This window comes from Podarcis gaigeae (genome assembly GCF_964106915.1).
Source record: "Podarcis gaigeae genome assembly, chromosome: 2".
NCBI lineage: Eukaryota > Metazoa > Chordata > Lepidosauria > Squamata > Lacertidae > Podarcis > Podarcis gaigeae.
Genome location: NC_139679.1, coordinates 56,162,583 through 56,189,608, shown reverse-complemented (window position 1 = coordinate 56,189,608; position 27,026 = coordinate 56,162,583). Strand labels below are relative to the sequence as shown.

Genomic DNA, 27,026 nt, shown 5'->3' with positions numbered 1-27,026 from the left:
GGCCTCATCTTCAAAGCCTTATCTTTAGGCCACAAAGACTCCCGATCCCATAAATCGCAGTTATATTTAGATATAATTTCTATACCGATTTATATTTTTGGAAATATCTCTATGCAGACTGCAGCAGATCTTAAGGCGTCATAAACACAGCATAATAAAATATCAAAACGTTGCAAATGAAAATCAAATTTGCAAAATTCAGTCAAGATCCACATTTAAAGCGGTATAATTAGCAATGAAACAATATCCTTTTGAACATCAAAAAACTTTACCGGTAAAAATAAAGCATAAAAATGCAATAAAAGTTCCATGTTAAAATATAATCTGCAGCTGAACAAAACCACTGAGGCAGAAGCTGTTGACAACAAGGCCATGCTTCCTCCCCGCCCCCATGCATACACTCAAACACAGAGACTTTTCTCCCTGATGCTTGGTGTTCAGGTGGTGGTGCTGTGGTGCCAATTTAGAGAGAAAGTCTTGCAGTCCATTTAGCTTCTGCTGTGTGTATTCCTGTAGCAACTAGATTTGGCTTTTCCCTTACGCAACTGTGAGCAAAGCTAATTCAGAATGAGGAACATGTATTTGGACTAGGGATGGCCCTCACTCTGTGTTAGCTTTCCCCCCCTTTTGTATTGCTGTCATATCACTAAATCTTTCTGGTTGTGGTTAACTTATTTGTTCAAACCACAGTAGCAGTATATTGGGACTGTGAAGACTTTCTGTAAGAAACAAAAGAGGTAGACATTTGGGGAAATATTTTTGCCACCCCTTCATATTAAGTGTTTGTGGAAATTCAATGCAGTGTTTATCCCCCCCCCACTACCTTTTGTCTACATTTTTTATAAAACGAATATTAAGGCTGCCTAGAATAAACCCAGACAGTTGCAGCCAAAAAAACAAAAACAAAACTCACAACAACTGACCTCCATTAAAAACTGTTCTAATCTGGTCAAGAATGTTGTCTTTGTGCCAAATTATGATGTTGATTCTTATGATGGGGATATTTTCCCACAAGAAAATTGGAATGAAGCCACCAGCTCCTTATACACAACCCACTGTGGGTTTTCTTGTCTTTTCTTTTTTTGGACTCCAATGTAGGACACATGAATCTGATGTAAAATTGAGAACAATGGCAACACATTGGCTTCCAGTTCTTAAGAAATGCAAGCAAAATGATGCCTGGGCAGTTGGGAGTGAAGCAATGCCATTACTTACATTGCAAGTATTTTGTAGAAAACTATGGACAAAATTCTGGCTTCATTTGAAGCTCTTGGGAAATCAGTCTTTGAATTTTACTCCCAAGTGTTGCCAAATTTGGGGGGAATGGGTTTCCAGTGCAAGTAAATAAACTTTGCAGCCACCTTTGGGAGACCACATGGATGAATCTGGGGCTGTACTGAATTATATCTTTTAATGTTTATAATTACTGGGCTTTTTGGGGAGGTGGGGCATGGTATAAATTAAATCATACATTTGCTTAAGAGACAGTACATCTGATTGGATGTAGCCACACATTACTGAAAAGATCATCAGCATATCTAGCATTTGTTTTCTAGCATTTTGTGCTCCGTGCTCAATAACCATTTTGTTTCTTCTTTGTTTGTGCAGTCATTAGGCTCATTTGCCCACACTGCCATTCAATTCAGTTGGATCCCCTTGGATTGTGTTTACAAGCACTCCTGAAGTGATCACACCATTAAGGTCATCATAGCCACTCCGATTAAATGGCAGCTTGTCACAAATGAGGCCGATGCCTGTGAGGACAAAACAAGAGGAGGGAAATTGCACTCAAAAAGAAAACAGCAATGAAAAAATGTAGAATAGTTGGGTATTGAGGATTTTAACAGTCAAAAAGCCAACATGCAGTGAAGGTAAGTAGGCTTGACCTAGACATATCTGCAACTATCTTCCTAAGAATTAGGCTTCCCAATCAGATTTGGTTCTCAATGAATGGCTTGTCATCAACTGGCACACCTAGTGAGTGCTTGTGGTGATGTGGAGATACGTTGGAGACTCGTTTTCTTAGAAATCTGGTACATGTGTCCTGCTTAGCATCTGGATGCAGTTTTAGTTACCGTAGAGTAAGAAGCAGCCCTTACTGTGACTAAATGAGAATTCCAGCATTGGTTTGGTTGCTGATCTTCATGTACAGAAGGAAAGTTGAATGAATGGTAATGTGTGAATGTGTGGGTGTGCTCTGTGTATACAGAAAGTTGCATTATTCCCTCAACGTAATAATGATTCTGTACAGTAGAAAAATCCAAGGGTTTGAAAAGGGGGGAAAGATCTTAATTATATCCTTTAACCATAACATGTTTCTAAGTAACTGTATATTTTCCTGAGATAAGAATTTTGTCGGTTAAACATTATTCAGAATTAAATAGCTAAGCTTTCTGTGCATATTTACATACTGCTTTCACAGTGATGTATTTGAATACAGGCCAAACCAAAAGCTGTGATAAGCAAAAGACTGCAGTTTCTGGCCTCTGTTAACAGGGATGTGCAATATTTGTAAATTTCTGAGTCATTTGTGTTTTTTAAATAAACTTGCTTAAATTTATTATCAGCTGGTGACAATAATCAACTGGAAGTGCACCTTAAATTATTGCTTTAATATGTGCTTTGCAGTGCTGACTTCTCATAAACTTAACTTCCTGGTAGCTTTCTCAACACAGCCGGCTAGAACTACTAGAAGGTTAACTCTGATCTAATGCCTTTGTGGCATTTGGGAGGGGAAAACACTTCCTCCATCTTCACACTATGGCACATATCTTCCTTGCAAACCTGTAGTGAAACTTAGGTTTTCGACTAGCCTTCACCAACTTTGTGCCCTCCAGGGATTGGGACTAAGTACTCAATTTTACCTAACAAACAGCCATGCTGCCTGAGGATGATGGAAGTTGTAGGCCAATGGCACTTGTAGGGCCATAGGTTCCCATTCCTGCTGCACTTGAATATCCATATGGAAAATGCACAAACTGTTTTGTGGAAAAAGACCTTCCAGCTCAAACACCTATGTACTGATACCATGATCACTGCCTGGAGCTGATGAGAGGGCTCTAGGTTGGGGAAGTGTATGTGTGAACCGGTGATTTGGAGTGCTAGCTTCCCCAAATTTGGTAAAAAAGGTTTCTAATTGCCCAGGTCAGATTATTTGGTAGATCTTCAACAGCACAACAGCATGCTTTTTTCCCCCTCCTTTCCCAACTCTTTTTTTTCCTGTTAGAGCTCTAGGATTATAAACCACAAGTAAGTAGCAACACTGTAAAATTATCTGAGTTCAGTACAGTGTATGTGCTGTAAACCAATCCCACATTATGTGAGTAAAATCAAAGAGCTTAAATAATACTGATAACTAAAGAACTCAAGATATTATGTTGGTGCCTGATTTACTGTCAATAAAGCAAACATATTTTCAAGAAGCAACAAAACATCTCTTTGTATGTTGGAAGGACACTAGCCTAAGGAGTAAATATATTTTTCTTATTCATATTCACTTCTCCATGCATCAGGAGAAGGGCTAGCCACAGGCATTGGTAGAGCACAGGCTTCACATGCAGATCTAATCCCCAGCATTGCCAGGTCAGGCTGGAGAAAACCGCTGTGAAGAAACGCTGGAAAGCTTCTGACACTCCATGCTGTTCTCGGCGGGCTAATGATCTGACTTCGTGTTAGACAGCTCTCCATTTTCCCATGTTCAGCACCGGTTAACTGATTCTCTTTGAGAATTTCTGCAATTAATTTCAGAATGAGGCATATACAGTTCCTTCCATTTCGTGTTACTTCTTTCGCCTTTGCAAGAAAACCACACCCATGAGTAATTCTGGCCAGAAAAGCAAGACCAGTTTCATAGTTCCATTCAACTCCAAGTAAGGAGAATCTTCATACAAATCTTGTCAAAATGGACTGACTGAAAAAAAGCTGTTTATGCAGCTCTAGTAATAGAAGACCATTCAGTATACTTTCTCATATATATATATATATATATATAGATAGATATAGATATAGATATAGATATTTATTAAAGATTTTCTTAATACAATAAAAAAAACAAAACAAAATAACATATTACTTTACAATACCCATATTTTCTTCACTTCTTTGGACTTCCTCGCATCTCTCGTTCCTGCGTTCCAAGTCTTTCAAACTTTACCCAGCAATTTATCACCTTGTTTCAATTCTTATGTTATAAATTTCCAATATTGTGTCCCTAATTTTTAGATAATTTTATCCAAACCTTAAAAGCTTAATTTTAGCATAATATTTATCCAAAATTTATCTTTTCTTATATTTTCACTTATCTTCATATTCCTTTCAACTAACCTAATGGTGCCATATTGTTAATAATCTTACATCTTCTTAACACTCATACAATTTACAATATTTTTGTAAATAGTCCTTAAATTTCTTCCAGTCCTCCTCCACAGCCTCTTCTCCCAGGTCTCAGATTCTGCCAGTCATCTCTGCTAGTTCCATATAGTCTATCAGTTGCATCTGCCATTCTTCCAGTGTGGGCAAATCTTGGGTTTTCCAATATTTGGCGACGAGTATCCTTGCTGCTGTTGTTGCATACATAAAAAATGTTCGGTCTTTCTTTAACACCCTCTGGCCGACGATGCCTAAAAGAAAGGCCTCTGGTTTCTTAGGGAAGGTATACTTAAATACCTTTTTCAACTCATTATATATCATTTCCCAGAAAGTCTTCACTCTAGGGCAGGTCCACCAGAGGTGAAAGAACGTTCCTTCAGTCTCTTTACATTTCCAACATTTATTATCAGACAAATGGTATATTTTTGCGAGCTTGACTGGAGTCATGTACCACCTATATATCATTTTCATAATATTTTCTTTCAAGGCATTACATGCCGTGAATTTCAGACCGGTGGTCCATAACCTTTCCCAGTCAGCAAACATGATATTGTACCCAATGTCCTGTGCCCCTGTACACACACACACACACACTGAAAAGAAATATACATAGGGCATGTGGAATGGATGGTACAGTGTGTGTGTGAAAGATAACATTTCTGAGCATTTTTTTTTAACCTTTTATTTATTCCCTTTTATTTAAAGGAAAAATGTTCCCTACTTTCACCTTTCACAAACTTTTCACACATCTCTTCATCCTGAAAAGGTGGAAGCCAGGTTTGTCTTTTTCTGGCATGATGTTTCTAATTGATCTGTTTATCCATGTGTCCCTCAGCAGGGAATTCGCAAGGCCCATATACAAGCTACAATTTAACTGGTGTGTTTTCCATAGAATAAAAATAAATGGTGTGTTATTGTGCATAATTGTCCCCTGTGTATGGTTTACCTGCAAGGAAAAAAGATAGCACAAATGAGTAGCAGCAGCAGGAAGCCATAATAAGATCATACTGAGCATGTGCAGCAGTCTTTACGAAATTCTGAAATCCAAATTGAATGAATGACAAGAAAGTAACCCATTGGTGCTGCTCTTCAACCAGAACCAGGTATTCAAACCCAACCCCTCCAAAAGTGGGGTAATATGTTTGAGGGAAGGGGACTGCAAACATTTCTTGACAACATTCTGGCCATTAGTGACAAGCAGTCTTAGTTACTTGGATGTTACCCATATTATCCTCAACTGCAAGCTGATGGTGCTCTAGTAGATTGGTCCTTATTGGAACCTCCTAAACTAGGTTTCTAGTGGTAATTATAATTATAATACCCCGCCCATCTGACTAGGTTGCCCCAGCCACTCTGGGCAGCTCCCAACAAAACATAGTGAGACATCAAACATTAAAAGGTGCTGCCTTCAGACATCTTCTAAAAGTCAGGTAGTTATTTATCTCCTTGATGTCTGATGGGATAGCATTCCACAGGGCGGGTGCCACTACCGAGAAGGCTCTCTGCCTGGTTCCCTGTAACCTCACTTCTCGCAGTGAGGGAACCACCAGAAGGCCCTCAGCGCTGGACCTCAGTGTCCGGGAAGAATGATGGAGGTGGAGACGCTCCTTCAGGTATACTGGCCGAGGCTGTCAGCACCAACGCTTTGAATTGTGCTCAGAAAAGTAAAGATCCTTTAGGGCTGGTGGTAGAGAAATTTGCTGAGCTGTGTACTGAAGTGATAATTGTATTTAGAAATTGTACTCAAATATGTGCCTCTTTTCTTCTATATGAGAATCAAAGAAGACAGTGTACTACTGCTGGTTGCCAGGAGGGAGAGAGGGAGGACCAAAGTAGCAGGCAGCTTGGGATGGTGTGGGTACAGCAGTGGGATACAGTATCAAGTGATCTTGACACCGCGCCTGCACCGTGCCGAGTTCCCTGCTGCCTTGCTCCCCCTTCTCTCAGTAACTGGCAGCAGTGCATAGCTTTGGGAAGCAAGGTCAGCAACACAGGCCTGCTCATTGCTACTGACAGAGGGCATGTTAAATGTACTTTGTATTAACACCATCTCAGTGGAAATTCAGTTTTTCATTTCTACCTGATTTATTGTGGGGCAGGGTGGTGGGTTTTGTTGTTGTCTTGTCTTACTGGCATTCCATTTGGAGTGGAAGAGGCAGCACTAGCACTTCTTCCTTGCCCTCCTTTTAACAGCATGCTCACTTGGCTTTCCAGCATGCTCATTTACTCCTAAATGCAAACAGGGTATCATTTTTCACGATGCACACACATAGCACCAGAACAAACTGAAATAAAAGTTGTGGGCGTTGGTTGTTTGGAAATGTTGTTAGTTGTTTGGAAATATGAAAACGTAAGCAGCTGTGTGCAGTGAGGTGGGCTCTGTAGTTTGGAATGCTATTACTGAATGAGGCAAAGAGCCAAGGTTGCCAGCCAGGTAATGACAAACCAGGTGTAATGGGGAGGCGTGGCTGTGTGCACACATGTGTTTGCATGTGGATAAACAAACCTCCAGTCTTGTAGCAATTTTCCGGAGTTCCCAACATTTCCATTTTGTAGTTTCCTCTGATGCTACGAAAATTTCCCAAGCACCTTAAGTGTGTGTATCTGTCTGTGTTGTGGTTTCCTGTGTCTTGATGAGTTATCCGGTTCTGTCTTGCAGCCCTCAGAATCCAAGTCCAACGTCACCCCTTTCACCGTCCTGGCCTATGTTCTCTGCACCATCCAGCCCTATGCCCACCTCCTCTACGTCCAGCGACTCATCCCCCATCAGGTCTGTTGCAGGTTTGAGGGTTTTGTTTTGCTCAATTAAGTTGCCACTGCTGCTATCATATTTTACGTTTACAAGCTTCTTTTTCCCTGCGTTGCTTCCTCACTGTGGCCCAGCTTCTTTTAGTTACCAGAGTGTCACAATCCCTCAGCTGCTGTCAGGCATCAGGAAAGGAAACTTTGAAACATTCCATGACCTCCAGAGGAGTGATTGGTTGAGTGATCTAAGCACTGTCTACCTTAGCTTTCTTCTTATCCCAGCTTTGGAGAATCCGCTTCAGTTGTGTTTGACTTTGTTTTATATTTGCCCAATTGCTGGACTTGCTTGATACTCACTAAAACCGTCTCTGCAGTAGGTAAGCTTTCATTTCCATTCCCCAAATGTGAATAGTTTCAGATAAAAAATGCATTATATCTTTTTTAAGCCTGACATTTAACTACAGTCCAGTTTTCCTTTTTTCAGATTCAGTTGTGTCAGTGAGAATAGAGGGTTTTTGAGGCAGTGAGGTTGTGATGTTTATGAGAACAGGAACATTTAATATGGGTGAATATATACTGACCATTTACAGACATTCAAAAACTGTTTGACTCTTAAAATTCAGGCCCATTCAGCCAAAGAGATGGATATAGTTGCAATAGACCAATAGTATTACAGTCTTCATTGATTTCCAAGAATGGTCCTATACATGTCTACTGAGTTCTGTGAAGCTTTCTCCCAGGTAAGTAAGTACAGAATGGTAGCCACAAATGTTTGCCCAGCATTGGTTCCCAGGACTTGGGCTATCTTTATTTGAGATGGTGTCCTCTTCTCGTTTACAAGCTAACCTTACATTTCAACAACAGTTGGGTACCCCATGCTAGAAACATTGTTTACTAACAATTTCCACTGGCTGCAGTTTTTCTAGCAGTTTTAATTCAGCAATAAACTCAAGGATTATTGTTCAAGTGTACAAAATGCACAGAAAAAGTATCCCACCCCCAATTTTTAAAAATTGCGCAAAACAGTCCAGAGGAAGGGAGTCCCAAGTTGAAAATGAACTTCCTTGGGCCCTGATCCACTTTGGGGGAGAACTGCAGAAAATGCAAGAGCAGTCACAAGGACAAACTCAGCTAATGTATGGTCTCCATGATGGCCAGATGTGTGCCTTGATTAAGATGCCTGCATCCATGCATTAGTTTACTCTGCACTGCTAGGAGCATTTCCCCCTTTTTCAATTCAATACAAGCAAGCACTACTTTTGGAGCTGCCTTACTGATTCTTACATGAAAGGTGAGATGAACCAGCGAATGAACACATGTGAAAGTGACATAGAGCAGAAGTGTACAAATCCATCCAACCCTATATTGATTAGCTTCCACTCAACAAGTTGAACCCAAAGTGGGAAGTGCTTCCTTTGATCTTAGTAGGTTTGATTCTTTGGGCTTGTTTGTATATTATATTCAAAATACATTTTGTTATATAGCTTTCTTACCTTACATTGACAATAACTGGAGATTAAACCCCTTTACTAAGTGGCATAGCGTAGGGCTCATGATCATGAAGTTACACTGGACAGAAAACAGTTTTCTTTACAAGTAACCATGGCAGGATCGCCGTGACAGCGATGGAAATCCACATACAATGTGCATTCACATGTCTGCTGCCTGTGTAAAAGTTGTTACAGTAGTTGCTTGTGATGCTGTAATGTGTGTCCATGATTCATCCTGAAACCTCAGTTCTTCTGAGAATGTGCAGGATGACTACTAAGCAACCACAGATATCTCTTTGGATCAGGGACAGAACTTCTGGGCGGCCTTGGCGCCTGGTATCGGTCAAAGGAAATTCATTGCTGTATGTAACCTTGAAATGGCAACACCCATCCTTTCTCTGGAACACAAATGATGAAGACCTCTGCATTCCTTCAGATGTTTGCTAAGCAGTGAAGTTAACACGATGTCTTAAAATTCTTCAGGGTTAACCTTGCGTAGGAGTTCTATGCAATCAGCTAATAACCTTGTTCTTTTTCCTTATCTCTCTCTCTCACTATCTATCTCTCTCACTCGCTCACTTGCTTGCTTTTTACAGGGATGCATGGTAGACATTATAGTTTATTAACAGGGCACAGAAAAGACACATGCATTCTGGCCAGGGTATGGTAATTTTAACTGGAAGCCACTCACAAGCCTTATATCTGCAAATGTAAATACCCCTACAAGGTGGCTATGTCACATTTTAGATTTGATACAAGGCTGCATCTAGTGTAACATAATCAGAATTGCTGTCATTATGAGTCTGGGGTGTGTGCGCACACAAGGGAATCTCTCACTCTTCCCATAAACTGTACAAGGTCACATGGGCAAAACTCGACTGAGTGCTTTTCTGGCCATGTTCCATGCTCAGAGGCAGAAATTAAAAAAGAAGAAGAAGAAGCCTGATCAGAAAGATCTAGGGCTCATTAATGCCCTTGGTAATCCAGGCTGGTCTATGAAGGGCACTGCAGCACGAAAGGGAGGACATTGCAGCACCATACACTAAGATAACAGCAAAGAAAAGAAACCAGAAAAAGAAATGGACCAGGCAGTGGCAATTTATTGTTCAAAGCTGTTCTTGTAACTTGTATTAATTACCAATTAATGCACTGTCTTCCCCTGTGCACCCCGCCCTGCCGGCTTTGCTTCCCATCTCCCTAAACTGTGTTTAATGTCTCTGTGGAGTTCCCCTTCTCATTTGTTTTCATTCCTGCGGGTGTTCTACAAATCCAGACAAACCGCTTGACCCAACATGTTGGTTTCATGGAGCACATAAGCCATAATTGGTCATAGTGACTCAAGTAAAATGTTGTATTCTGAACATTTTTGGGGAGGGACCCTTCATGGAAGACTCTTGAATGCAAGGTTTGTATTAATTAATTTCCACACAGAAACATATTGCAATGGAAATGTTTTCAGGTGTTATGTTTTCCCATTATTCGTTGAATCCATCTGAATGCTAAATATTGCTTTTGATTATCATATTCCTGTTAATGTGGTCTTCAAACAGGAATCCTAAATTGAATGTTCTGTTTAAGACATTTGTTGTTGCCGAGGTGTGGTGGGTAAGATTCCATTAGGGAATTTGTGGGAGGAGGGAAAAATTCTAAATAAGTGTGTCTTGTTCCTGGTCTCAAAGCTTTGAACAGGAAACAAGGGGGAAGCCTGCAATTGTCACAATCTCTTTACGTAACTAGATGTTTTTCTTGGAAATGTTTTTAGTAAAGTGCCTCCTTTTGAAATTGCCTCCTTGTGAATTTTATACCCAGTTTTGAGGCACTGAATGATTTGGTCCTAGCTGGGTGGGTTAGTCTTCCATTCATTAGGTTTGGATTTACAGACTTTGTAACAATCGCTGGACATGTTCAGTATGTAGCTTTCTGTTCCTAACATTCATTCACACTAATATATTTTCACTCTGCTGTTATGTCATGTGCTTGAGTGATTGTGTGCATTAAAACATCAGTTTTTATATCTAATCAAGGGGAAGCTGCAGCAGTTGAATTTAAGGCTCTTAACCATCTTGATAATGTTTACAAAGATAAAGTATCACTAATTAGTGCCAGAAAAGGACTAGGGTTTTTTCATAGTTTAATCTCAATTTAGACAAGAACCAAACAGGATGTGTTGTTAACATACACTTCTTTTTTTAACATCCACTAGTGGTGATAATTATTGTGATCACAGCAAGGAAAGAGGGAGAATTTAACCATATTCTCAGATGACAATCTTGCCTGAAATATATTATTTGCATTAGGAGGAGATCCCCCATTGGCCTTCCTTCTAGTTGAAACACTTGATAGATTATTAGATGGAGGTTCTGCTTAACTAGAGTTAATATGCAATAATTGTTGGCTGCTTTAACAAACTTCCGTTGAAGATCTCCTGATCTGGATTGGAATGAAACTTCTCTACCATTTTCTAACATTAATTATGCTGCTGGCCAGGTGATCTGTTTTTCCCCTTTATGCATTTGTCAGCAAAGGATGTTCAAAGACTGTAAAGGTGCTCAAATTTAACAACTGTGCTTTTTGCTAATGGGGGAAAAATGCTGTGTTAATGCATTCAGTCAGGCATATGGCTAATCTGCAAGGAGGAAAAAAATAAATATCAGAAACCAATGGAAGGAATTGTGTGTATCCAAATTCCAGATCAAAAGGTTTTTCAGTGGAAAATGGGGGGGGGGAGTAAAGTATGGGACATTTCTCAATCCAAGAAAAACTAATAAAATCAATCAATAAATAATAATAAATAATAATAATAATAATAATAATAATAATAATAATGCCTCTGAGCTCTCTGGTGGGTTACATTACTTGCTGTTTAGCAGTCCACTTGTCCTTTAAAATGCAGATTAATGATACTGGTAAATGCCCTCTAAGCAAAAGGGCATTTAATGCTTTGGGTTTTAAGGTCTCTCTAAAATGACTGAGAAAACAGGGCTTAGAAGCTTCTTCTTGAAAGGCGTCACCTTCTGCTAGCTCCCAGTTACAGTTAGGAAGCTGCCATAGCTCTACCAACCAGAGTGCCTCATCTAGGCGCCATCACTTTCACTCAAGCTTTTTTGACTGGGTGAAATCCAAGAACTGTCACAGCAGCAACAGTTGACTCCTGCAGGACCAGGAGCTTTGTTGGGGAAAATGTGTCTCATTCTCCCACTCTTCCCCTGAGGGAAAGAGATCACTCATGGGGCAGCATGTCCAGGGCTTAAACTAGCAGCTGCCACTCCAGATTGATGGTGCTTTATTTCTCAAGCCTCTGTAACATGTGAGTAGGCAGGACTGTGGTTTGTGGCATGGAGGTTCCACTGCAGGTAAATCACTATAGGAAAGGCTTCCTCGGGGTTGGAAATTTGCATTGTACTGTTCAAGCAGATGGAGTCTTGGAACTGAGCTAGAGAGAAAAATTACCAACAAATCCTCAGTTCAAATGATTTACAATGCCAGGGAAAGATTGCTAGCAGAGTTTGGTTACGTCAGCCTCAACCAGGAGCCAGGCCTCTGGATTATGTTTCTTATCAGAAACTCTCTCCCTCACAAAGTTTTTCCAGCTGACTCTTTAGAGTTGATTCCTTTTCTCTGCCTCTAATTCTTTTCTTTTAATTGCCCATCACTCCCTGACATAGTATTGCTCATTCCATTGGGCAACCATGGGCTTCCCTTGGTGACAAATGCAGCAGTTAATGTTGAAAATCCAAAATAACGAAACTTGGTTTTGGAGAAGAAATGTTACCCCACTCTCTCTCTCTCATCCTCTAAATATGCTTAGTGTTATCGTGAATATTATTCCTTTTATCTTTCCCTTGACCTGTGTTTCATCTTTTCCTCCACATTTTGCCATCTGGCAGTTTTGATCCACGTTTCAAGGATTTTTCAGGAGAAAATACTTTAGAAATACTCAAGACTGCATACACACACGAAAAGAAAACATGTGCAAACCTTCCTGCGTGCTGATTCTTTTGTTATTATTTTTGCAGTTCTCCATTCCGCAGAGCCAGAGCACTCTATGCTTGCAAAGCAGAGCACGACTCAGAACTCTCCTTCACTGCAGGCACTATATTTGATAATGGTGAGTATCCATGTGTGGCCAGTCCTACATAACACAAAGAAGAGTGAATGGTGATTTCTCAAGAGAGAAGGCTTGTGTTTCCCACTGAGTAATCATAAGACTTCATCCTGTTACAAATGGTGATACAGACTACATCTTTCTGCCCATCTGATGTTTACTAATTCGGAACATATGGGCTAAAAACTATATGTTGCACACCAATTCGTGCATCTTTGGGGTTGCAAGGGTAAATACTCAATTGAACCCAAGGAGAAGAGAGAGCTGCTGTCATAGGGCAATTATGGTGGGAAAATGGGGAATAATGAGCAGGGGAAAACATGGCTAATTTTGTGGATGTTGAAATTTGTAAAGCTCTAGTCAACTACATAAATATTTGGCTGTATTTCTAACTGCAGGTTGTCAGTTCAGTTAATACTGAAGAGATTTCAGTTGGATTGATAATAATATACCAGAGATACCAGCCCAGTTCATTCAACATGGGTAGGTTAGCAGTGTCATCTTTTTCCATACCTGCTAATGAATCAGTTGGTGAGGAGTAAAAGACTTACTGAAAATTACCAAATGGCTGGTGGACAAACCAGGTGTAGCTGTGGGTTTGAGGACAGAGACTCTTAACAGGTTTAAGTGAGGAAGAGTGCCAAGTTTAGGAGCTGGGAGAGAAGAAGTGGCCATAATTTACCATTTTTGCAAAAACAAAAGATACTGAAGAAGAGAATGAATCTATTTATAAGACTGCAAGCTTCAGATAGAATTCTTGGAACTCTCTGCTGATTAGTAGCCTGCTCTCCCCTGGCTCTTAGGCATACAGAAAAGCAGAACAAATAGAGAAAGGCTGTTTATATTGAACAAACAGTGGTTGCTAGATAAAAATCCACTGGGCCACACTGAGAGACAACTTGCATAATATCCACTAGATTCAAATAAGTTGTTGTGTGCACGGAATGAGGTCCACTCAGCGCAGTGGGGCTTCCCCCCTCTTCTGCCCCCACGCCTCCTAAATATGCTGTGAAAAGTTGGGGGGGGGAACCCAGAACAGGTTGGGGGATGAGAGGAGAAGTGAGTCTTGTTGTGCAAATGGATCTCATTCCATGCCTAGTTACCTCACTTAGGACTATGTTGCAGTCGACCTACTGAATGTGGCAAAATGCATTTTATAATTGCCGCATTAAGAGAAAACACTTTTAAAATAGTTTTTAACAAGACAAATATCATGTCAAATGAAGCACATTTTTTTATTTGCCATACTTTTTCAACTTGGAGCTATAATCTTGTGTGAGAGTTAGCAAGTCAAGCTGGCTATGTTAGTCTGCTTCTCATTAATCAAACTGAGTGTATGTAGCAAAAGAGGGAGCCCCACCTCTTCTGCATACCCTGAACCCCTGCTATCTTTGACAAGACACAGCATAAGCTCTAAGAGAATCCCATCTCTGGCCAGGAGAAAAGCAGCCAATTTTTCACATTTCACAGTGGGAACAGTGGTTCGTTATTTCATGCTCTTTGTTTCATTTGCTCAAATCACCATGCATAGGAGTACCTTTCCCTCCCTAGGTTTAATAATAATAATAATAATAATAATAATAATAGCAACATTGGCATGTAGAATGACAATTTGCCAACTACAGAGTTGATTAACTTAGATCTCTAATTTTTGTAAAAGTTTTTAACCTTATCACACCAATGAAGTATTTGTAAACCTCCTTATGTTTTTAATGCAGTGAAAGGTGCAACAGAATTTCCTTCCATTATTTCAGTTCAGTTTTATTTATTTATTTAAGCCTGCCATATGATCACAGCAAAGATGGGCAAACTATTCAGTGTTGCTTCCTACATTTAAATAACTCAGTAGGGGGTTGTATACTTTTTACTGTATGGCGGCTTATAAATGTAAGCATTGAGGGCCTTTCCGCACTTACCATTTATAGATGATGGGTCCGTCATCGCCCCTCCCCCCCCATTTTTGGCATGCTGACAAACAAAAAGGTCATTTTTCGGCTAGTATAATGTACCAAACAAATGTTGTTGGTTTTTTTCCATTTGTGTGGCATCCCAGTTTCTGAGTAGGAAGGGTTGGAGGTAGTTTGAGAGACATCGGGATCATGCCACATCCCTCCAACGAATGCGAACTTCCAGTTTGCGAGCTGATTTCAGGGGAAAGATATGGCAGATAGAGATGATGGTACTGTCCATGGCAGCAACCATTAGCTGCAGGGAAAAAAATCATCATAATTGTAAGGTTTGCCATAGCTCAGGCAAACACGTAGTTCTTCTTCTAATCTTCTCTACTCCAACAAGAGTAGAATCCCAGAATAGGTAAAGGTAAAGGTAAAGGTACCCCTGCCCGTACGGGCCAGTCTTGACAGACTCTGGGGTTGTGCGCCCATCTCACTCAAGAGGCCAGGGGCCAGCGCTGTCCGGAGACACTTCCGGGTCACGTGGCCAGCGTGACAAAGCTGCATCTGGCGAGCCAGAGCTGCACACGGAAACGCCGTTTACCTTCCCGCTGGTAAGCAGTCCCTATTTATCTACTTGCACCCGGAGGTGCTTTCGAACTGCTAGGTTGGCAGGCGCTGGGACCGAGCAGCGGGAGCGCACCCCGCCGCAGGGATTCGAACCGCCGACCTTTCGATCGGCAAGTCCTAGGCGCTGAGGCTTTAACCCACAGCGCCACCTGGGTATTAAATCCCCCCCCCCAAAAAAGCCATGAAAGGTAGGTCTCCATATGCATACTCATAACGCCAACATTTACTGACTGGAGGAACATGAGGGTAAGTAGGTGATGTGACTACTATAGCCACAGAACTTTTCTCAATTCAGGCACAAGCAACCATTACTGTAGAAAGGAAGCAGGACTTCACTGCACTAGCAGATGGTTACAACAGGATAGCACACAATATAATTTCACAGCCACTTGTTTCGATACCATAGACCAAGTGTAGCTCAATCAACAGAGCATGAAACTCTACATCTCAGGGTCATGGGTTTGAGCCCTACATTGTGCAAAAGAATTCTGCATTGCAGGGGGGTTGATGAGATTACCCTCATGCTCCCTTCCAACTCTACGACGATTATTCTATGATGCACCAGTTTTTCATTGCCATAAGCTCCTGAATGAGCATTAATTCTTGTATCCCTGAAATACTGCCTCTTTTGGAGGATTCGACCAGAACAGTATAAAGCATTGGCAACAAGTTCCTCCTTCCCTTTAAATCATTTACACGATCTCTCTAAATGTTTCTCTGCCTTCCTTGATTTAACTGCAAAATTTCATCCGCCCCTCTTACTATCTTCCTTAGAAGCTGAAGTTTTCTGCCTGTGATGGGGGACATTAAAGCTAAATACTGTTTAAAAAAACAAAACAAAAATCCTTACATGTTGAGAATACTAACAATATTTATACAGATGACCTTCTCCTATACAGTATCCTGTTCTCATCTAAATATAATAATGGAACGATGTGGAAATCAATTGAAAGGATAATAAAAAACCAATTGCATTAATCATTTTAATACAAACATGTAAATTTGACTAAGGATGTAAGAAGAGACTGTCTGGAGAGAAAAACTGTAGAATGCAGAATTAGCCTACGAATATAAAATATACACAAACATGAGGTAAATCACTTATATTCCATGGGGTATAAATGAAATGAGAAATGTAACAAAAGATGGAGAGTCAAGTAGCTGCTCAAGAATTGTCTTTAACAAAATAAAAAGAAGAGGGACAGGGCAGTTCAATAAGGACTATGCAGATATCACATGGGAGGAGAAAATTTTAGCAGTTATGGCAATGCAATGAAAGATGCCTTTTTTCCCTAGGGTAACATTCACATGTATTAGTGCCCAGGGCTTGAAAGTTAACCCCAGGCCTGAAATAGATTCAGATTGATTGATTTAGGATGCAGTTTATCCAGGAATAATCCCATTGACCTGAATTGGGATTTACTTACCGGTATGTGTAGATATGCATAGGATTGTGTAGCTAATACCAGTACATACAGTTTTCCTGTTGACACCCCTAGAAATTTAGCCATGTGTATAAGACAGAACCAGCACAAATGAGCCCATATCATTTACTGATGTCTTTTGAGGTGTCACGTAACTTCCTTAATGCTAATATTTTAAAAACTTTCCCTAAGATACGCATACTGTTTCTTCTTAAAAAGTAAATTTGTATTCCGAGTCTAAGAAAGAAATTACAGACCAGGCTTCCTCAAACTCGGGCCCTCCAGATGTTTTGAGACTACAGTTCCCATCATCCCTGACCGCTGGTCCTGCTAGCTAGGGATCATGGGAAATGTAGGCCAAAAACAACTGGAGGGCCAAGTTTGAGGAAGCCTGTTCCAAACCAACCTAGAGGTCTATTGTTCCCAAGTGCCTCATTGTTTTGCTTTTTTAACCATTAGAGGGACTTTGATGTTCAGTTTTGTAATAAAATGTCTTGAATTTTTTACAGAAAGGTATACTTACTCAAATTCCTCTTCCTGCTCCCCAACCCAATCCATATGCAAGCATTTTCCTTGTCCTCATACACATTAGTGGGCTAGAACAAAATGAGAGAGGGATATAGAGTATGAATAAGTAAAAGCAACCTTGATACTAACCATTCTAGTTATAATAAATCCATTGTCATTGTAAGGTTGCTATTTGTGTTAAATTTTGATAACATGTTGAAAACATGTTATTTGCAAACATGAATTTGCTGCCAAGGAGTGTGGTGGAGTCTCCTTCTTTGGAGGTCTTTAAGCAGAGGCTTGACAACCATATGTCAGGAGTGCTCTGATGGTGTTTCCTGCTTGGCAGGGGGTTGGACTCGATGGCCCTTGTGGTCTCTTCCAACTCTATGATTCTATGAACCTATGCAATCGGGTGAGGAGGAAATAATATGGTGGGATTTCTACCATGGTTGCTGCCTTCAGTTCCTTCAAGGAAGGGCAGAATAAAAAGTAAGGAGGAGGAAGAGGACTATTACTATTACTTTGCTGGCCTCTCATCTCTTGCCATAAAATCATGTTCAAATCTACTCAGGCAGTTTTGTGTTTCATTTGATAGATTAACGTAATCCCCAACCTCAGATTTAGGTATGGAACCAAATACAACCAACCCCTGTTTTAGGCATGATCAATATGTGTACAATTGTGCAAACTCACACAGCGCCAAACCCGGAATTGACCCAGAAACATCATAAAAGATGTCACTAAAAGGGCAGAACGGGAGTGGGGCGAGGAGCGGAATGGGGGTGGTTAAATTGCACACGATTGCACGCGGGTGAGCAACTCAAGTTCAAGTGCCACACTTTTGCTGTTAACTTTTTACTTGCTCCAAAGTATATATATTGATAGCATTCTTTTGTGGAAGTTTGGCCTGGAACCCACACTACCCTAAACATCTTTTTGCAGGGGGGAGGAGTTATCTCGGGGCTGTCCTCGTTTCTATTGCCAGCTTACAGTTTAAATCAGTAAAGGAAAGGCTTTGCCAGAGTCGAGCATAGGAAATCCCATTAATGAGCAAGCCAGAAAGAGAATAAGTGTATTAATTTTCTTAAGTATTGAAGGTTATCTTTCCAGATTTTTTCTCCCCATAAAGCCCTGTTCAGTCCCCAGAGTGGCTTTTGCATTATCTGCACAGAAACAGCAATGGCCTCTTGATAATACTTCCTTCCTTCTTCCTTCCTCCTCCTGTGAGCTAGAATGTATGACCAGGCTTATGTAACCCTGTTGTCATCACGATGGCTTTCACAAACAGGAATATAGTTTCCTAATGTCTGTTAACTACATAAACATAGAGAGCTTAAAAAAAGAAAAGGGTGGGGAGGGTGGGGACAAGAAGATTGTGGGAATGAATTCTAGGCAAGATAATATGGAAGGAAATTTTAGGCTGAGGAATAGGCCACAAGGGAAGAAAGATGGAATTTGAAACCTCAGCACTACAGAAAAGGGAAATGAGCAAGGGGAACCATAAACATTTAGACTCTTCGGCAAGAGATGGGAGAGAGATGAAGCCAGAGACTTTAACCCCTTAGTCCTTGCCTCCTACTGAAGCAGAGCGTAAATGCATATGCATGTTTGATCATATCCATTGTCACCCTCACTACTACTTTTCTTTTCCTCCTCCTATGTAATCCGCAATCCCAACAGTGATTGTAAACACTATAGAAGTCTCTCTGTTAACACAGGATGTGGCACTTCATAGTATTCTGGGAGAGAGGGATTTTTTGGCCAGGGGTGGCTGTATCCCCTTGAGGATGAAATTGCTGGAAACTAGGGGTGGAAAATGGAATGTTGTCTGACCAATAAATGTTCTGTTCTTCCTGGTAGATTCAGGGTAGTCTGGTTCATTCTTCAGTAGTGCCCTCTTCTCTCAGTTAGCTGATTTATGGATAGGGTTAAGCAGAGACATTCAGGGATGTCTCTCAACTATCTTCCTCGCTCTTTCTTAACCTTTAATATTTAGACATACAGGTAATAGGTTTGCTAAGTTGCTGTTTGGGGTTGGAAAGTGCACTGCTCAGGCATGTTATGTGGAGCCCCTCCTCTGAGAGGAAGACTTAATTGGAGGGTAACCCTTTCTTTCTGTGGCCAGGATGAGGATCCATCCCACTCCTACGGCCAGGAAGAACAGGAAATATAAAAGTTAGTCAACATTCTAGTTCTATTTTAAAGTTTCGGATTTATAGACTTAATAACCTTCAACTCTCTTCTCAGTTCATCCATCTCAAGAGCCTGGCTGGTTGGAAGGAACCTTGAATGGAAAAACAGGATTGATCCCTGAGAACTATGTGGAGTTTCTATAACTATGGACCCAATCACACACAACATTGCTGAACTTTACATGGTATCCATGACAACTGCCGATTAGAGTATTGTAGATCATTTGCTGTTTGCCACTGTGAAAAGAAAGGTGAAGGACTCTGGTGCCTGTTCAGATGAATGTTTATGTAAATAATGTATGTTGCTCCTTATGTAATGCATTGTTTGTACAAAGACACTGCAGGAAATGGTGGATGTGAAAGGGGGAGGGGGAGGAACTTCAGCATAAATGGTTCCGCTCTTCTACAAAAGGTGAGCACCCACTTTCTAAATTGTGTTTTGTTTTAGAGGGCACGATATTAGCAAGGTGTGTGTGTGTAAATGTGGCTTAAAATGTTTGCTTGATACCAAGCCCCATTTAACGGGAATTACTTGCACAAAATCACAAAAAGTCATTGCGGGTGCCCTCTCGGGTAACACCCAGGGAATGCTAGATGAACAAAAATTAGACCCCCCTGCACTTTCCTCTAGCTGGCCAAAATAAACCTCCAATAGGCTTGGAGGAAACCATGTCTGTTCCTTTTATCTTCAGAAGGTGAAAATAATGTTTATGTACATCAACACTAATGGCTTTCCTCTGCAGAGATTAGCCATCCTGGACAGCAATCAACACATAAATAATTCCAATAATGAGAACTGCTTCACTACATAGACCAAAAACAATACAGCAGTTGCATTACAGTAATGCTTTTAACTTTTTAATGTCCAAGCAAGACACACAACAGAATCTGAATGTTTTTCTAGAGTGTGTGTAGCAACTGGGATCCCAAAAAATATCCATCAGCAATATGAAGAATATAATGTTTTGGACCAAAGTTCATAAAGGCTTTTTTAAAAAAACAACAACAACAGAATGGCTAAGACTAAAATATCTGCAATCTCTTCAAACAGGAATTTCCTTCTTAGAGGTCAAGGAGTTGCTTTTGTAGAATAGCACATAGACTGACTTGCTGTCCTTCTCTTGACACTTACTAGCACAAATTTGTAGAAACAAGCATCCAAAGCCTATTGTGCACTTGGGCCTTTCTTATTTCTTTGATGTGGGCAGCTTCTGTCATTCACAGCAATACTTTCTGTCATTATGTCCCTTGCTTGCTTTGTAGCCTGGTGTGTGTGTGTGCGTGTGTGTGTGTGTGTGATACACGGGGCGGGGAACCTTTAGCATTAAGGATGCCACTGAATTACAAGTATCATCCCTGCCCATTGGCAACATCTTAAGAGCCACAGGTTCCCTTCCCCTCCTCTACACAGTCACCTACCTTAGAATTTTGTATTTATTGCGCAGTTGAGTGAAAAATCTGGAAAACACACATATATGAAGTATTAGGATTGATGTTTTCACCTATTCATTGATGCCTTTCAGTAATGCCTTTCTCAGTGAAATACCTGTTTTGGGAAAGATGCACCCTTTCCCTAAATTGCTCTCAAGTTGCTTTGCATATTGTCTGCATAGCTGTAGAATTTACACTTAATGACATGGTTTGAAAGCCAAACTTTTCAGATACCATGCTTCTTCTTCTTCTTTGCTTTAAAAAGAAATAGAAAGTTTTGACTGTGTTCAGATGAAATTGAAAAGTTGGCCCACTTGCAGAAGTAGAAAAACTGGCACTTCCTGGTAAATTATGGTTTCCCTGCCCCACGCCCCAGCTGCTGTACTATCATATTTCAGTGGCCATAGACTTCTTCTGCTTTAAAATGTTTGTGTGCTTTTTTTAATTTAATCTTAAATTCTTGAGTGTTCACATTGCTGTATGTTTCACTGACTGTTTTGAATTTGAGATGTAAATATGATGATTTGAAATATTGTGAAGTAAAGTTTTTATATATTCTGATTTTTAACAGAAGTGTAATAAACTAGGTATTCAGTCAGCATTTAAACATATTTAACAAGAGGTGCAGAGGCAAGCACAAATCTACACACTAACGTTAGAGAAAATGACTTTTCCTGGTCTCCTTCATTTTGGCACCTATAGCTGGCAGCAGCTTTTGCACATCTTCCATTTTTGTTCATATTTTTAGGCATCTTTGAAGGAGCGTAGTAAGTGTATTTTTCTATTGTGTTTTGTTCATTTCGAAGCTCTAGTGTTTATTGAACAAATAATATACGTATTGAATGCACTATTTCATCTCTGGGGTTTTCCTTAAGAGTTCATCTGAACATTAAGCTGTGGTTAATCTTAACATTATTGAAACAAGCCAATCCCATTGCTTGACACGGGCTTATTTCTACCAAATCATAATTATGATTAATCACAGTTTGCTTGATTTGACAGCATGACAAGATGTAGTTAATCAAAAGCAGAAGAGAGAATTTTTGAACTTCTTGTTTCTGTACTGCAGGAGGAGGGGGCAGCACAAGTGTCTGAAGCCTCCATACACCTGCTCCTCCTATCCATGGTTTATTGTGACGTCTGAGCCAGCTAACACTCTCTCTTGTGCTCTTTTAATAAGCAAGCACACAGCCATGCAATCTCTGATGCTATAACTAGTGTATTTATTTTTTATTTTTTGAAATTCTCTACCAAGCTGCTTTTATTGCTGCTGGGAGATAAGTGCAGGTACTTGTATTCCCCGCTCCCAATACATCAGCCCACTTATTTTCAGGTGGACATAATTGAGAGACTACCCTTACAATCCCTATGATTCTGATTCCTTTTTTCCCTCACACTTCAAACACTATGCATTGGGGGTAAAAGCAGCTTGATGGGATCAGGTACTCTCAATAGCAAAATAGCACAAGCGGGGATGATTTAAGGACTCAGGCTTCTTCAGTGCAGCCTCAGAAGCTGGTTTGTGTGTATGTTAAGTTTTTTTTAAAAAAAAAAACCCCTTAGAACAACATATAACATACTGTTCTACCTCAGACTGCCATCCCAGAGGAGAGAATTTTTTTATTTTATTTTTTACATAGAAACGTATTGGTTCCTGCATTTTTTTAATAAGTAAGAAATTTCTTCTCTCTTACAAGTTACTAGCATACCTAATGTCTTCAAGCAACAGCATTTTGAACTTTTCTTTTTAATATGTTCTTGGCGCATAGTAAATCAAGAGTCCTTGCTTGAAAGTGCAGAGACGCTTGGCAGGTCTGGTGCAGAGGGTTTTCAAAAGAGGAACTCATGTGTGGTCAGTGGTTAAAGGAAAATGAGGTAGTAGAATCCTGACATGGTAGAATGGATAGTACCGCTTTAGGCTTCCAAGGTAAACAACAAGAAGTCCGCTAATAGAGAATTAGCATATCCAGGAGAGAGAACGTAGTCCTCCTTTTAAACCCCTGAAAGATAAGGTGGGGATGGTGGGGGTTCTGCATGCAGATGAGCATTCAAAGGTGTGGCATCCTCTACCTGTAGCCTAAAGAGGTGCCATCCATTCTAACACCTCAGAACTGCAGTGCCTCATTCTTCATATGTATAAGATGTCCAAGAAACCTACGAAATATTCCAGCTGAATTCCCTGTCAGCGATCCAGCCTGAAAACCAAAACTATGAAGCCCTTGGGAGTTGATACACAATACACATTGAAACCAAGTGAAGAATGAAAACCCCATGGGCTCTTAAAGAAATAATAACAATGGAATGGCCTTGCAAATCATCTGTTCATCAGATCCCAGATTTCACAGTCGGGGAGTTGAGGTAAATCTGGCCCTCAGATTAAATGGCACAGGACAGAGAAATATACGTAAATAGGATGTATTAGCTAGCAAATAGGATGTATTAGCTAGCAAAAAACTCAAATGTGCCCCTTCCCCCTCAAGTCTATGGATCACAAGAGCCCTTAGGAAAATTAATTCAGAATGGCAGTGCCTTAAGCATCAATCTTATATTTGGGGAAGGTAGCTTAGGTTTTTGGCAGCCAGACACACACACACACACACACACACACACACAAAACCCCTGGAAATTTAGCTCTGACTGCCACGCTATTATGGTAGTTTTGGCATTTCTTGTCTCCCTCTCCCTCCACCCCCAGATACTGTATGTCACATGTTTACTGAAATATAACATTTGGAACAAAGCACTTTGAAAACAAAGCTGAACATAGTTAACATTCCAGTGTTTGGGTTTCGACACCCAAGGCAGGCATTTTATTTGTCTAATGTGATAGAAATTGAGGGAAAATTAGTCCTGGCTGAAAGGTAGCTCCTCTTAGTCAGTGTTAAATGCTTCCCTCTCTCCCTCTGCCTCATTGTATGCTGAGCAGCGAAAGAGCAACGCATTATATTATCAGGAGTTAAATCAAGATACGGCTTTCTTATTTTCATTTCAAGTGCCTGAGGCATCTTTCCTTGTGTCCATCTACAACTGTGCCTGCCCCACTCATGGCTGCTTGGAGATCACCAAGAATTTAGAATGCCGCCTAGTGAGGAAAAAGTAATATATTGCTATTAATTGCTATCCCCTCTGAATCCCTGAAGGTTATCCTCAGCACTGATTTTGATGTTGGGCCAACACATCTTCAAACTTCTGCCTTGTTTTGCATGTAAAGAGGGAGGGAGACTCAGGAGGCTCCTTTCCCTTCCCTCCTGCCCTCTTCTTTTCTTTTGGCTGAGTGGTCCTACTGACACATGTACATACATATGTACACACAAACACACACACAGGTAGCTGGCTGAGGGGTTTCTTCAGCTCTTTTCAGCCTGGTCTGTGCTGGTAGCAAAAATCCTTTGGAGGACAAAATGCAAAAGTTTGGCCTTGTCTCCTGTTCTGAGGAGACATAGTCTCCTGTAGCCACAGAGAACAGGAAATTCATGGTAAGGAATGTACTATTTCTCCCTCAGATTTTTAAATAGTTCTGCACCTGGATCCTACTAAGGAAGGGCAACACACACAACTAAGGTGGTAAATGTTTTCAGCCATTTGTGTCCTGATAAAATTTGAACCAGCAGCATGAGTTATGACTGGAAGCATTACTGTCTGAGCAAATATTTTTCCAGGTAAAAATTTTATGGCAGCCTTGGCTGTTTCACCTTTTCATGTGGACATATTTTTGCGGATTAATGCTAACACCGTGCCAAAATCAACACAATCGGCTGTTTGGTAAGTAAGTTACTGAGGATTTATTTTTGTAAGTTGAGTAGATATTTTGTGGTTCTTCACAGCAGTTTCCCCAAAATGCAAATATTTATGTGTAACACTATGACTAATCAAAACTTTGCCTTCATTATCTTGCAGTTTTAGACGAGGAAGGTATCCAGAGAAAATCCTACTGGCTAAATAACAAATTGGTAATTTAAAACCATTAATTTTAATATCACATAATTACAGTATAAAATTACATTTAATAACTTAAGGTGCATGTTCCATAATTCCTAAGAACTTCTAATTCCTAAGAACTTCTAATAGATACAAGTCTGAGAAATCTGTTTTCAGTTCTCATTAAAATGCCATAACATGCTCAGATTAATACATGCATATTCTAACACAGAAATGCTCGTTTTGGACACATTTGCAAGGAAGTACCAGTGTGTGAAAGTTCGGATTTCGTTTTCTTTAGTACTTCCAATACATTACCATTCTTGTAAAGTTATTGCTGTTAAACAGCATTTATTTTTTGCAGTCTGACTTTCTCAAACCATAACTATGAGCTGATCATAAATATGAGTGGTCCCAGCCGTTTATTATTTTACTTTTGTCTGGCTGATACACAAGTCTTCGTGAAGCAAAGTAGCATGGCATCAGTGGACTGAAAAGGGGGGGGGGGGAGCCCAGCCGCCTCCCTCTTCCTTCTCTTTCTCTTTCACAATGTTGTCAGGAAGGAAAGTCTCAGCCAGAGTTATATGGATTAGGGAAGGGCTTACGCCATGCATGTAAAGAGAGCCCAACTTGCCATTTAGAAGTAGCATCATGCATTTCTGACTCATTCCCCAAGACTTCAGGCAGGAATCTCTCCCAACTCTACCTGTCGATTCCAGGGATTGACCTGGGAACATCTGCATAAAAGGAGAAAATGCACCACTAAACTATGAACTTTCCCCTAATGAATGAGTTAGTTTTTAAGGCGCCACAAAGACACTTTGTTCGGATGGTGCAGTAGTGGTCTCAACTACCCCGCTGCAAATTGTTATAATGAATCATAATCCCTGGTCAATAAAAGTGGTTCTCCAGGGGTTTTCTTCAAAGATTAGCCTAATTTATTCATGATCTCGAATCCTCACAAACCTGCACAACAAGCTGAGGTTCAGCTGTACCCATCCTTGCAGGAGATGAGGACAAGAATATTGGTCCCAGTTGCTTAAATGATCCCAAGATACAGCATCAACAAACTTGCCACCTTTCCTAGAGCAGTGAATTGGAATGTGTTACCATGCCAGCATCATGGTAACATGAATCATCACACGGGAGGTACCTGTCATCAACACAGAAAGCTCAAGTGGCACTGCCTGGTGATGCTAATAACATGTCCTGCCTGAATGTAGATACAACTGTCGGGCTAACCATGATCTTTGAAGGAAGTTCCATTGATTTCAGAGGAATTTACTTATAAGCAAGTGTGTTTAGGGTTGTTGACCAAATATGAGTTACAGAAAACAAGTACACCAGAGCTAATGTGGACTTCCAATTCAAAACAAGAGTAACTCTCCCCATGAAATATTTTCTGTATAAGAAGATAGATAATACTTTATTCGGCTATAAGCCCACAAGGTAAAACAAATCAATAGATAAAATATCGTTTTACAATCTAAAATATCAACTAAAATATTTCAGCGCATAATCTCCTTCACATTACTTACAATCTCTAGATGTACCGTGTTATGGCCTTGAAGATAAAGGTGGTGCATAGAGTTTAGCTGTATAAGAAATTATCTGTCAATGCCAAGCTGATATGCTTACAAAACAGGTGTGGAAGAATGCTAGAGGCCCAAGAAGCACAAATGGTTAGTGCTAGGCAAATTGTAAAATCTTAATTTCAGATAAACACCCAAAGGAGCTCTTTGCCTTGAGAGTTTTCAGCACTCATTGTAGGCCACGACAATACACAATATGCTGTTTCATTGAGAATGTAAGAATTTCCGTTCACAACCACCTCTTTACTTTTGAAGGGAATGTAAATTAAATTGAAAATGTGAGAAATGGGAATGGGTGGCAAGAAAATCTCTTCAGGTTACACAACCTACACTTCACGTGGCTTGTAAAGACTTACATACACTTACTTACTCAGGCTTTCCCTGACCCATGAGATTGGAGTGTGTTCTTATAGCAATGTGGAAAATGAATTGTTATCAAGGAGCTGTAGCTGGCCTTGCACAATTAACCCTTCCTGTCACCATAAACTCAACAGCAGTGATTCTAATGCCGACTTGGTTGCTCGCAGGAGCACTTCTTGTGTAGAGAGAACCCAGGTGTAGGTTAATTACTTTGCTTGCCTGTTGGCCTAGAAACCCCCAAGCCAGGTGAAGGTAGTAATAATCAAGACAGGTGAAGGTAGTTTAAAAAACACAGGGCTTGAGCTGGAGTAGAGGAGGGGGGTGGACTTTGATGAAGGCTTAAAATGCTGTAGGTGCAGTATAGCTTGG

The 27,026-nt window shown here is 40.4% G+C and overlaps 1 protein-coding gene across 10 annotated transcripts in view; it reads left to right on the top strand.

Annotated features, from left to right (window-relative positions):
- Nucleotides 1-21,634, top strand: part of ARHGAP26 (Rho GTPase activating protein 26) — a 199,368-nt gene extending 177,734 nt beyond the window's left edge. For 5 of the 10 annotated variants that reach the window (XM_083728263.1, XM_083728256.1, XM_083728260.1 and 2 more), the window contains 4 exons: nt 5,074-5,145; nt 7,028-7,138; nt 12,620-12,711; nt 19,412-21,634. In XM_083728263.1, the coding sequence (XP_083584389.1) occupies nt 5,074-5,145; nt 7,028-7,138; nt 12,620-12,711; nt 19,412-19,500 (364 nt within the window). In that variant the 3' untranslated portion in view covers nt 19,501-21,634. The remainder of the gene's footprint in view (nt 1-5,073; nt 5,146-7,027; nt 7,139-12,619; nt 12,712-19,411) is intronic. The other 5 variants (XM_083728262.1, XM_083728261.1, XM_083728257.1 and 2 more) reach the window with 2 other exon arrangements.
- The last annotated feature ends 5,392 nt before the right edge of the window (nt 21,635-27,026 follow it).